The sequence below is a fragment of the Cupressus sempervirens genome, chromosome 11, assembly GCF_028749045.1.
Source record: "Cupressus sempervirens isolate cs-2001-9-10 chromosome 11, ASM2874904v1, whole genome shotgun sequence".
Classification (NCBI taxonomy): domain Eukaryota; kingdom Viridiplantae; phylum Streptophyta; class Pinopsida; order Cupressales; family Cupressaceae; genus Cupressus; species Cupressus sempervirens.
In genome coordinates this window covers 622,552,707-622,566,349 of record NC_143128.1, presented here as the reverse complement: position 1 = coordinate 622,566,349, position 13,643 = coordinate 622,552,707, and the positions used below count along the sequence as shown (strand labels likewise).

General features: G+C 33.9%; 1 protein-coding gene across 3 annotated transcripts in view; it reads left to right on the top strand.

Annotated features, from left to right (window-relative positions):
• The window catches only part of LOC149531241 (Transducin/WD40 repeat-like superfamily protein), a 132,537-nt gene that overhangs the window by 86,055 nt on the left and 32,839 nt on the right, over positions 1–13,643 (top strand). For all 3 annotated transcript variants that reach the window (XM_089808169.1, XM_089808168.1, XM_089808170.1), the window contains one exon: positions 9,971–10,055. In XM_089808169.1, coding sequence (XP_089664295.1) covers positions 9,971–10,055 — 85 coding nt within the window. The remainder of the gene's footprint in view (positions 1–9,970; positions 10,056–13,643) is intronic.

Genomic DNA, 13,643 nt, shown 5'->3' with positions numbered 1-13,643 from the left:
CCTACGGGTCTAATAGTACAGACCGTACTTCCTCTTCTTATTATATATCTCTAAACTGGCAGCATATTATATATATAACTCTTCCTAGGAGCCAGCGACTTTTCAGGAAGCAATAGTATGATGCTTAACTAAACTAACACATAGTTAGTTAGGTGTTATTAATTTGTCTTCTCTAATCGCCGACTTAGAGGGAGTTTGGTTAGTGCTTGTTTAGGAAGGGTTATGCCCCTTTGAGGGACATACCCTTTAGGAAGGATATATAGGGAGGTTATAGATGCAGATTAAGGACACACAACTACAACAAAGTCTGCCCTCTAAGTATCTATATCCTGCAAATAATATCAGAGATACTTCCACACAATCAAAAGTTGAATATTCATTATTGGATCTGCATAAAATTAGGAATTAACTCCATCAATATTCAGAATTCTTAGAAGACCATTCTCAGCATTTGAAGACTGGATTAAAAGTCTGATTTAAAGATAAGGAATTTCCAAAATCTTTACATGGTATCAGAGCTTTGGTAGTCGAACCTAGGCTCTGCAAAATTCAATCATCAGACTCTATATATATCTAGCAACTATCTTCTATCTTCAATGGCATACACAATTAGACCCGAGGACAGCTTTGATGGGAAAGAGCACTTTGAAGCTTGGCAATTCAGAATCATGATGATTCTTGAAGAGAATGATGTAAAACAATTTGTTGATGGAGCATCCAAACAACCCTGAGTTGAATCTCACAAATCTATCTGGAGCAGAGGAAATAGAAAAGCTATTCAAATCATCTTGGATGGAGTAAAAAATGATATTGTACCTATGCTTACAAAACATCAAACTGCTTTTGATATGACGAATGCATTACGGAATGCCTATGATGTAAACAATGCAATTAGGGTTCTTGCACTAAAAAGGCAACTGAATCACATTCAGATAAAGAAAGGAGAATCGATAAATTCTTACTTCCTAAGAGTTGTTGGCATTAGAGATGAACTATCAAGCATAGGAACCATCATTAGTGACACAGAATTAACACTTATGGCTATAGATGGATTGTCAGATTCATGGGAGACATTTGCACAAGGAATAAGTGCCAGAGATAAGCTTTCGAACTTTAATAGACTCAAGAATGATTGTCTTCAAGAGGAATTCAAAAAACTAAAGAAAGGAGGGAAACCAAAAGTAGAAGATGAAGAACTTCACGTTCTTAATACAAACTCCTATAAGGGAAAGAAGAAGCATTTCAAGAAGAAAAAGGGAAATCAAAAGAACGGAAAACCCAAGAAAGATCTATCTAAAATAAAGTGTTTCAAATGTGAAAAATTTGGACACTATAGATCTAATTGTCCTGAAAATTCCAAACAAGCAGCAAATTGTACAAATGTCATTAGAGAAGAAGATACTTATGATCCTGAGAACTGTGTTTTGTATTCCTCTCTATCAAATGAAATTTCGAATAAAGCATGGGTAATTGATAGTGGATCTTCTAGACATACAACAAGATTCAAAGAAACTCTAGATTCTTTATCAAGGAAGGTTAACGGTGAAGTTACCATTGGTGATAACTCAGTACACTCCATTGAAGGAATTGGAAATTGTACATTTAAACTAAAATTAGGAAATACTCTTCTTCTTAAAGCTGTACTCTATGTACCAGGAATTAAAAGAAACCTAATCTCAATTACAATACTTGAAGATGATGGGCACAATGTTGCATTCATAGATGGCAAAGTATTAACTTGGGCTAAGAACTCCTCTATCAAGAAAGCAAAGTTAATTGGTCAAAGAAAATGATATTTGTATGAATTGAATATAGAACCTAGTCGTTCTATTCAAGCCCTAGTTCATGAAGTTGCAGATACAAATGAAATATGATAGAGAAGATTAGGGCATCTAAATTTCAAAACTTTATCAACTATGGAGAAGATGGTTACTGGATTACCTAAACTAAATAAAAACCACCCAAGTATTTGCAAAGGGTGTGCTCTAGGTAAGAACACCAGAAGTCCCTTTCATGATAGTACTAGGAAAACAAATAATGTACTAGAATTAATTCATTCTGATTTATGTGGACCCATGTCTGTTCCTTCTCTTGGAGGATTTTGGTATTATATCTTGTCCATAGATGACTTCTCTAGGAAAACATGGATTTATTTTTTAAAATGCAAGGAATCAGAAGAAATCCTACAAAGGTTTAAAGAATTCAAAACATTAACTAAAAACTTTTTAGGGCATAAAATTAAAATTCTCAGAATTGATAACGGAGGAGAAGAATATACCTCAGATTTGTTTAAAAGGTTTTGTAAAGAATCAGGGATTAAGAGGGAGTACACGGTTCCTTATAATCTAGAGCAAAACGAGGTGGCAGAAAGAAAGAATAGGACAATTATAGAAGCTGCTAGAGCTATGATTTTTGATCAAAATCTAGAATATTATCTTTGGGCAGAAGCTTGTTGTACTGATGTATATATTCAAAACAAAAGTCCTCACTCCTATCTTAAAGATAAAACCCTTGAAAAAGTATTTACTAAAGTAAAACCCAATATAAGTCATCTTAAATTTTTTGGGTGTCCTGTATATATCCATGTTCCAAAAGAAAAGAGAACCAAGTTAGAACCCTCTAGGAGGAAAGTTATTTTTGTAGGGTATAGTGAAACATCTAAGGCATATAGGATTTTCATACTTGGACAGAAAAATATTGAACTTAGCAGAGATGTAATTTTTGGAGAAGATCTTGCATTCAAAAGAGCTATAAGTTCTGATAAACCTTCTCCTTTATCTAGTTTTGAAAGAAATAGCGAATCTAGGTCCCAGAGGGAGAACTTAGAAGAAATCGAAGATGAAAGTCAAAATATGAACCTTGAAGAAAATTCAAAGAAAAGACCACTTTGGGCCATTAAAACAGTTGAAGTAGCTCAAGACTTTGCTGCATCTTCCAGAACAATTAGAGAAAGCAAAAGACCTAAAAGATTTTTTGGTTATACAACAAACATGAGTTATTTATCCAAAACAGAGCCAACCAATCCTTCTGATTTTATTAAATATACAGTTTGGAAAGAAGCTATAACAGAAGAATACTGATCTATTATGAAAAATGATGTTTGAGAAATTGTTCCAAGACCTAAAGGAAAATTTGTTGTTTCTTCCAAATGGATATTTAAAATAAAGCATGTTGCTGACGGTAATATTGAGAAGTATAAAGCCAGATTTGTAGCCAGAGGATTTTCTCAGAAAGAAGGGATTGATTATGAAGAAACCTTTGCTCCAGTTGCCAGATATACCTCTATAAGAGTAGTCTTAGCAATTGCCACATCAAAGGGATGGAAGGTGCATCAGATGGATGTAAAAACAACATTCCTAAATAGAAAGATTTTAGAAGAAGTATATCTAGAGCAACCGGAAGGATTTGAAGCTCATGATCCTAACACGTTTGTTTGCAGGCTCAAGAAAGCTCTCTATGGGCTTAAACAGGCTCCCAAGGAATGGTATGAAAGAATTGATATCTCACCAGCTTAGGATTCTCCAAGAATGAAGCTAATCCAAATTTATATTATAAAAGAGATAAAGATGATATGGTAATTCTGATATTGTATGTCGATGATTCACTAATAACAGGTGATGATCATCTCATAGATCAATGCAAGAAAGATCTAACTAGAGAGTTTGGAATGAAAGATTTGGGACTCCATTACTTCCTAGGACTGGAAGTACGACAAAATTCTAACAGCATCATACTTAATCAAGGAAAGTATACGTCAGACATTTTGAAGAGATTTGGAATGTGGAATTGCAAACCTATGTCTTCTCCGATGGAAACTAATCTACATAAACTTAAGGAAGCAGCAACAGAATCACCTTCCATAGATTCTACTCTCTACAGACAGATGATTGGGTCCCTTATGTACTTAGTAAATACAAGGCCGGATATTTGCTATGCAGTTATTGCCTTAAGTCAGTTTATGTGTGAACCGAAGGAGATTCACCTAGTTGTGGTTAAACACATAATGAGATACCTACAAGGCACTCTTAATTTTGGACTCAAATATGAGAAAGTTGCTTTAGACTTGCATGGATTTACCGACTCAGATTGGGTGGAAGTGCTAAAGACAAAAAAAAGTACTTCAAGATGCTGTTTCAGTTTAGGAACAGCTATGATATCTTGGATTTGCAGAAAGCAGTCTTTAGTAGCCGAATACATTGCAGTAGCAATGGCCTCTCGAGAAGCAGTCTGGCTGAGTAAGTTACTTGTGGGATTATTTGGGCAGGCCATGAATACTACAACTATTCATTGCGATAATCAGAGTTCCATCAAGCTCTCAGTGAATTCAGTTTTCCATGACAGGTCCAAGAATATTGAAATTCCTTACCATTATGTAAGAGATATGGTAGACGGGAATTCTGTAAAATTGGAATACATTTGCACTGCAGATCAGACAGTAGACATACTCACCAAACCTCTATCTAGAGTGAAGATAGAACATTTCAGGAGGAGACTTGGTATGGTTGAGTTGTAATCTATTTGTACTCTTTTGATTATTAATAAAATAATTTTATTTTGTCAGACTATTGACTGTTATGGGCTCCACCACATGTATTCATTATTTAAAGAGGTGATGATCTCTGAAATAATGAACACTTGTATAAAAGGCATTATGAGAGATGACGATCTCTTAGATAATGTTCTAAACAATAGATTTCACTGTAAGATCTAGATGAGTTTTAGATCATATTGTGATATTGACATTGCTATGTTCATGGGTCACAAATTGGATAAAGGAAGAATCTTAGTATTCTCTGGGTTTATCCTGTATTCTGGTAGATCTTAAAACTCAGGATCTTGTTGTGATATAGAAATACTAGTTTCTATGAAATCACACCTTGGATAAATGAAAAGATTACTCTTCAAATTTATCTTGTATAATATCACTAGTAACAGTGATTTGTCATATCATAGGTTTAGTAATATGACTTTGTATCATGTGTTCTATGATAACACATACTAAGAAGAAACAGATAGATATAGAGTATTAATTCTTGCTTATTCATTTTTATTGGTGTTGCTAGATATAATATCTCTCTGTAGGATTATCAGGTTAAGAGGGAGTGTTAAGAATATTAACCAGAAAACCTACAAGTCTGATAGTACAGACCATACTTCCTCTTCTTATTATATATCTCTAAATTGGCAGTATATTATATATATATAACTTTTCCTAGGAGCCAACAACTTTTTAAGAAGCAATAGTATGATGCTTAACTAAACTAACACATAGTTAGTTAGGTGTTATTAATTTGTCTTCTCTAATCACCGACTTAGAGGGAGTTTAGTTAGTGCTAGTTTAGGAAGGGTTATGTCCCTTTGAGGGACATACCCTTTAGGAAGGATATATAGGGAGGTTATAGATGCAGATTAAGGATGCACAACTACAACAAAGTCTGCCCTAAGTATCTATATCCTGCAAATAATATCATAGATACTTCGGCACAATCAAAAGTCAAATATTCATTATTGGATCTGCATAAAATTAGGAATTAACTCCATCAATATTCAGAATTCTTAGAAGACCATTCTCAGCGTTTGAAGACTGGATTAAAAGTCTGATTTAGAGATAAGGAATTTGCAGAATCTTTACAAAGAGACATCCTTGGAGATGGGTCATTAGGAAATATTTGGTGAAATGGACTTACCGGTGGAGGATGCTACTTGGAAGTCAAAGGATATTTCGTAGCATCTAGCTTTGTGATTTCTCGAGGAAAAACAATCTTGGGGAGGGTGGACTATAATGTTCACTTTCTAGCTAGTGTCAATGGTTGAGTTGTTAGCTTGTCATTGCGACCCTAGTGGGCTAATGTTATGGTTTCAGGGTCTTTGGTTTGATCTAATACCCTTGGTACGGGTTTTGAGGGACTTACTATTTATAATAAGTCAATTTTGGTCAGTTACTTTTTTTGTTAGGGCATTTAGGTGTTTGGATCAGGTAGTGAACATCTAGATTTTGGGTTTACCATAATGAGGAATTTAAGAAGCTAAATTATTTGATTATTGATTAGTAATTTTCATTGAATTAATAATAAAGTTAAAAGCTTATTATACAGTTTTGGCACTAAGTGCATTTAATGTTCCTTGGGAGGAGTATGTGATATAATACTACATTTCAAACTTAACAAAAGCAAATATATTTTCAAGTTATGAAAAGTGTGTCCTTGAAGATTCATGGTCAATTTTGACCTGGTAAATATATAAAGAAAAAGAGGCCAAAGTTGAACCATCTTGTGCTTTTTCTTTTATTGAAATTGGGTGATGAGAATTTGTGACAAGGGTTTGCAAAAGCTTTTGGATTGAGGAATTGTAAATTCATCCAATTCTTAGCACTCTGAATTGGTGCAATATTCCAGTGAATTGTGCAATAAAATGTGGCTTTATTCATAAGCCATGAATGTGCTTAAAGGTGAAGAATTAGGGTTTGTTAGCATAGATTCATTCAATTAATTTGCAGAGGTTAAAAGTACAGAAAATAAGGTAGATCCCAGCCATTAATAGCAGTGTGAGAAATTGTTGAAGGCAACCTCAGGGTATATAGAAGTTGTGTGAACCAAGAAAGGAGACGTTGAGTGCTTATAGAGGCACACTGGGGGTCTTTTAATGCTGCATTTGGCCTTACACAGTGGTGCCAAGGATCAATTTATTCTCATCATATACCTGCAATCCTTTGATACTTTTAATGCAAACTGCAATTTATTCCAGGTTTTAAAATCTGCAATAAAAGTCATTCTTTAATGCATTCGTTCATCATTGTATATCCGATTTCTTGAACTGCAATAAGAGGGATTGTTTGTGCATAGTTTGCGAAGTTAATTTGAATTACATGCATTGTATATGTTATATCTTGAAAAATACAAAAAGAGCATAAAACTCTGAAGAACACAAAGAAAAAAAGAAAATTGCATAAACAATAAGCAGTAGTACCATTTGAACAGGGGAAGAACCAACATGGTTCTTACAATGGTATCAGAGCATTGTAGGGATGTGAATTGTTTGCATAAATGTGTTCAGTGAAAGTACAAGTTATAACCCATCGGAGTTATTACATTTGGGACATATCTCCACATTTTGTCCAAGTATTTTTGCAATCTGGTATTTTAATCTTTTGATTCCATTTGTTATCCATTTTCCACATTCGCTACAAGTGATCTCTCCCATTTTATCTCCCCATGTCCCATACCTCCATGCTCTTATCTTTTTTCCTTTTGGCTTTGTCACTGCCCTTGGAGTCGAATTTGACATTGCTGTTTTAACATCAAAAAAAAATTTAAAAAATTAGTAGGTTGTGAAAAATCAACAAAAAAATGATGAAAAAGATAGTATTAAAACAAAAGCTAAAAATACAAGAAAATAAGTTAGGAAGGGAAATGCAAAAATATTTGCTGGCATATCCCCTTCTTCGTTAAGATTTTTTTTGATTTTCAATTGATGGAAAGAAAAAAAGAAAATAGAAGAAAAATCACTTACCTAGATACATTTTGCTGCTTTGATCATGTTTTCTCACCTCCTTCAAACCCTACTCCACACTAGAGACCCGTTTGAGCAAAACTTAGTGCTTGGACTGAGCAAATAACAAAAGAAATACGTATTTAAAACTTGACTCAGTGCCTCAAGCAATGTGCAGGAATCTCTACCAAGGACTCGTGTGTCCTGACCCCAAACTCATGCGAGTCCAGACCCCAAACTCGTGTGAGTCCAAGGCAACAGACTCACAAGTCTCTATTGAGGACTCACTCAGACTTGGCTAATGAGTCTGCTGAGTTTTCTATATGCAATGAGCAATGCTTTGATCTGCAACCTCTTTGATTTTATTTTTAAAGCCCCTATCCAATGGTCTTCTTTTTTATGCAAATGAAACATTCTTTGGTTTAAAAGATGGTGACATTGGCATGAAAGGATGTGTGTCAGCTGGTTCTGTCAAGCCAGTACTACTAGGTCACTTCAAACTTTTGTTTTCGCAAGAGGATGGCCACTAGTCTTTGATTTGTTGCTTTTCATGTCTGCATCCTATTGTTCTTTAATATAAGCCATTATTAGATAATGTGGCAGCTCTTTTGGACCTAAACCCTAACAATCTTTTATTTTGTGTCCAGGAATGGCACATAAGTGAGCTGTCCCTTGACAATAGGAGCTTGTATGCTTTTTCTGCAATAGTTTCATCACCAAAGAAGACTCCCACCACCAAACATTTGTTATTAACCAAATCTAGTACCCTTATGGTTTGTGTCCTAGGGTTGCCAGCTCCAAAGAAGCTCTCCAAATTCAAAACAATAGAAAATAATACATGCATGAGAAAAGTTCTCCATGATATCCTTTTAATCCCCAGAAGCCTTAGAAACTCTCCAATTTTCCACTCTTCTAATATTTAATCTAAATTTGTAACATAGAGACTTATGAATTCTCTTTTAGATATTTAATAATCCATAAAAGTCACTTTATAAAGCTTATTAAATTAATTAAATAATATTATCCATAAAATTAATTTTGTCAGACAATATTAAATAATTAAATTTAAATAATGTAATGACCTTTTTCCCAATTGTAGCCTACGGGAATTAAACAAGCTAATTAGTTACTCTGAACTACTTTGGAGAAAGGGACATTACAAAATTAACTTATTTTTGAAAACACCTTTTTAAATATATTATACGTTTTTAAATATGAGTGTTGCTGAGTCATGTTTGAGGGTTTTCATCAAGCCTGGTGCCGAGTCAAAAAACATCTTTCTGAATCCAAATACATATTATACTGATATGATCCCTAACTAGCTCAGTTATATCATCTAATTAATGAATAATCTGAGCCTTTTGACAATTCTATTGTTTATATGCAGATCTAGTACCAGACTTCTGTGCATTCCTTCCCAAAGCTGCTATCTTGCATGAAATGAGGAATACCATGGTCTGTAACAACACACAAGAATTACCCTGGATAATCGAGTGCAGGAAAATCTGAGCAAGTAGGATTTACATATAATCTCAAGCCTTTTCTATCATATTCCAAACACCTGCACAATTCTGCCTTAACCATTTATACGTCTCTACTAGTGAACATATATTACATGAAGAAAGATGGTTCAAAAAGTCATGCAAACCTCATGGAGCTGTCACAACAACAGAGATGCAACATTGATGAAGTCACAGATTCAATTTAGACTAGTTGATGTCTTAATAAAAGTAAAATCAGAGCCAAATGTTGAAGTTACACCTTTGATCTAGTAAAAGCGAGTTCACATTTTTTAACCTCTAATGCAAACAGTAAATAAGAAGCAGCTGAAATAGAAGTGCCTTTAGGCAGGGCATTACAATATTGGATATCTTATTCCTCTATGTGCAGATCCCGAGTCCTGGTAATATCTTTCTCAGTTGAATTATTAAAAAGGCTGGTAATTTGAAAATGAAGAATCATGTTTTAGTGTATGTACTCTCACATTAGTTTGTTCTGTCAAATAGATTTGGATGCATCCTCTTTAGAACTTTTAATGTAGTACTAGTTATAAAATTAAATGCCCTTCTTTAATGTTTGCACATGGTAGCTGTGATGAGTATTGTGAACTAGAATAATACCCCCTGTTTGTTTTTTTGACTTATGAATTGCCTTATGTCTACATTAATTAAATTAATTAATGAAATCCATTTCATTGCTTGTGGAGGAAATCTTGGAGATAGCTTTTCTACTTTTTGATGGCATTTCAAAGAAAACTTTATGGTAATTTATATTATTATTGCATTGCTAGGTCTAATCATCACAAATGAACTTGGCTTTATTTTCTTCATTAACCCGATGTGCCTAGAAAAGTTACACATTCTCAATTGTGTTGAAATACTTATACTATCAATATTCTTAACTTTGAAAATCTTATCTTTTTGAAACTATTTAAGTGGTTAAACTTAATTTTACGCCTTCTGCATGTCTTATTTGGTTCAAGATGCATAGTTTCGAAGTGGAAGCTGTTTCTGACAGTGGAACTCTGGAAGCCTCTTTCAGTCCAGATGGGAAATTCGTCATTTCAGGTGGTTTTCTGTTTGTTCTTTGTCAGCACGTGCCATGTTATTAGTTTTTGTTTTTCAAATTTGAAACACTTGTATGTTTGGATGCATAACAATATGGTATGAGTTGAAGTTAATAGTACAGTGCTCAACAAGGCCTTCAAACATTTTTCAGTCATCATATTGTTCAGAAAATAAATTAATTTAAAGTGATATCTCTTGGGAAAATTCACAATTTAATCTCTAATTAACAATGCTTCTTTTGGAAAGAAAGCATCCATGAAATTATTCTTATTTGTGACTGTTCCTTCCTAGGTCCAAGAACCTCAACCAGTTTGTCTATATTATAATCAATTAATGCTACATGACTTTTCATATTCTCCTTCAATATCTTCTTTCAATTTGTAGTTTTCAAATTTGAGGTGTGTGTTGAAATCCCCAAAATAAGGCTTTTCTACTTTTCCTTTTCTTCAATAAAACTAGTAAGCTTGGAAATTAATGGCAGACTATGAAATGAATTCGATGCTAAGAGTGTCAGTAATACTAATAGTCATTTTCCTGACCATATAACTAATACTAAATAACATGGTTGCGCTGGGGTACTTAGGTACTTAGGGTACGGGTACAGGCACGACCATTTTCAAAATAGGGGATGCGGGTACTTGTGTATGTCAAACTTTTTTAAAATTATAAATTAATGTTTACAGAAAATCTGAAATTATGAAACATGATAATGGTTTTTCAAAACAAGAGAAGTGATGAAGTTTGCAAATGTGATGTTTTGTTTTCAATTTCAGATTTGCTATATGTTTGTAATAATAATATATGATAAATTTTTAGATGCATAACAGAGAAGGCATACTTTAAACATGAACAAGAAGATCATAAATCATATAACAATGGCATTTTGCAAATGATAAACTTCTGACTTAAACAGTGATAAAGTTTACTGTTTATCAGTATTGTATCAAAGTTTCAAACTGATTACTTATTGAATTAAGATTGATAAACAACAAGCTGATACACAAACTAAAAACTGAAAAACAAATCAGAAATCTTAATCAAGGTCCTTAGCTATGATGCTCTCCATTGAGTACCAGGTACTTGAGGTACGTGTTTCCGGTACTTGGGTATGTGGGTACGTTTATCCATGCAACCTAGCTAAATAACTTCCAATAGTGGCATGGTGTGATGGCTTAAGTTATGTTCTTGCCATCAAGGTTCAAAATCCACTTGGGTGTTAGTGTTGGATGTTTAAGTCACGATCAAGTCTTTTAGTTGTGATCTCACCGGTTCATATCTCCAAGTCAAAAACATTTACAACCTTTCGAATAAATTAATAAATTTCATACCATTAGTAATTTATCTGCATGTTGACAAGTCCAATGTTCTAAGTATTCCAAATATAAACTGAAATTATCAATAAAAAATTGACATCAGTCGAATGCAGTTCTAAATTAGATTTGAAATACAAAATAACTTTGATATTATATTCTGCTGTTATCTGAATATTACTTTACAGCAGAAGCAAACTACAGAATTCTTTAAATTAATTTCAACCCCCACCAGCATCAAATAGTGAAGTTATTCATCTTGGTATTGGTTCCTGTTTGGATTTGGGGATTCGATAAAAACAACTTGGGCTTGCATTCATCCATACAATCCAAACAGGAACCAAGTTGTTTTTATCGAATCCCCAAATCCAAACAGGAACCAATACCAAGATGAATAACTTCGCTATTTGATGCTGGTGGGGGTTGAAAGTAATTTAAAGAATTCTGTAGTTTGCTTCTGCTGTAAACTAGATGCAGCTAATATTTTTAATGTACAAGGCTATATAAGCTTTATAAACATTAATAATGTTAATATATAAATATTATAATATAACTTCAATAATAATAAAATTTGCAAAACTAGCTTGACAATTGCAATTGCATTTGCTTAAATCTTTGCTCCACGGGGAAACATTTTCAACACTTTTAGACCCGCTTCTGTCCCCAATGCAGTATGAGGACAGAATTTTACTGCTCCTAATGACATTCCAAAATGGCTCAAATCAGGTATCATCCCCAAAATGCAGTATCAAATGCAGCAGGAATGGGGTCACAAAATATTGTACTAGGGATGGCCAAGCCATCCGTCAACCAACCGCAGGATGGATTGCTGTTGCCCACAACCTGGCTATTAAGTGGCGTTTGAACTTGCAAAGAGTCCTTTTTATTTTTTTTTCTTCATTTGGTCGGCTCCACATGAGTTTAAAGAGATAATAAAATAATAGAAACCTTATTTGAGGAGATAAAACACCAAAAGTCAAAAGCTTGTTTATTTTATTATTTGCCAAGAAGAATTTATAAACAACAGCTAGTGAGTAGATTTTTGGAGTAGCAAGAGGAGGATTTGCCATCAAATCTTCTTCATTTTAGGTATGTTTTTATTTTCTATTTGTTTATTTCAACTATATAGCCATTTTTATTATTTTCCATTTGTTTTGCAACACATAGGGAGGACATTGTGAGTGAAATATTTTTTTCTTGAACTTGCAACACTATTTTATGTTTCATAATTATTAACAACATTGAGAGCAAGGGGAGTAGTGATAGCATGGATCTTGTAATGGAAGAAAGTCAAACATTTAAAAGAAAACGATTTAGTACTAGGGCATCCATAGCGGGGTCTTCAACTATTGTGGATGTTGTGGGGCAGCAACCACTAACCCATTTGAGTGCTCTTCCAAAGATCCCAAAGAGTTTGCTAAAAGGCCCATACAACCCCAAGAAACCTCTTCTACAACTTTCTACACAAGTTGACAAAGATAAGAAACAAACTAATGAGGGTAGTAGGAGATGGAGTGTCATTTGTGCTACAAACACTATTTTGGCAACTATGCTATAGTTTATTGTCATCTTTTTGGATAGGTGGTCAAGGGGTCAAAGGTTGCAAAAAAAATATTGCAAAAACAAAAACTTGAGACAACTAGATTGCACATGGAGGGGGAGGCATTAAAATTCTTTGAAGCTAGTATGCCTTTGCCTCATCATTCTCATACAGAAGAAAGTGCCTCCCACTTCTATTTAAAAAAGGTAAAGAGGAGTAAAAGAGAAACCGATGTTGCTGATTTGTATAATTTGCAAGTAAAAGAGGTGGCTGAATCATCTATTGCAATTTTTTTTTTTTGCTTATGCTATACCATTTTGTGTGTCGTGTTCACATTTTAAACAAATGTGCAAAATATCTATGTTGTCAGTCCCTCATTTGTACCACCTAGAGAAAATAAACTATGCAATGTCCTTGATAGAGAGTACTCCGAAGTGAGTATTTTGATGGAAGATATGAGACAAACATGGTTTAGGGACGGATGCTCCATCATCATCAATTTTACTTTGGTGTATATCCATACCATTGTTTTCATACCTACTCTTGTCTCAAACTTGAAAACTTTGAACAGAGACCCTCATGGTACATGCCATTTCCAAAAAAATTAACAATGAAAAAAAACCATGTGTTTGGAGTGCAACTGCATTTCCTTAAGAAGATGTCTTGGAGCTTCATGAAGAATACCATTATATGTATATCTTGTAATCATTGTATTCCATGATACTGCATATTTTTAGG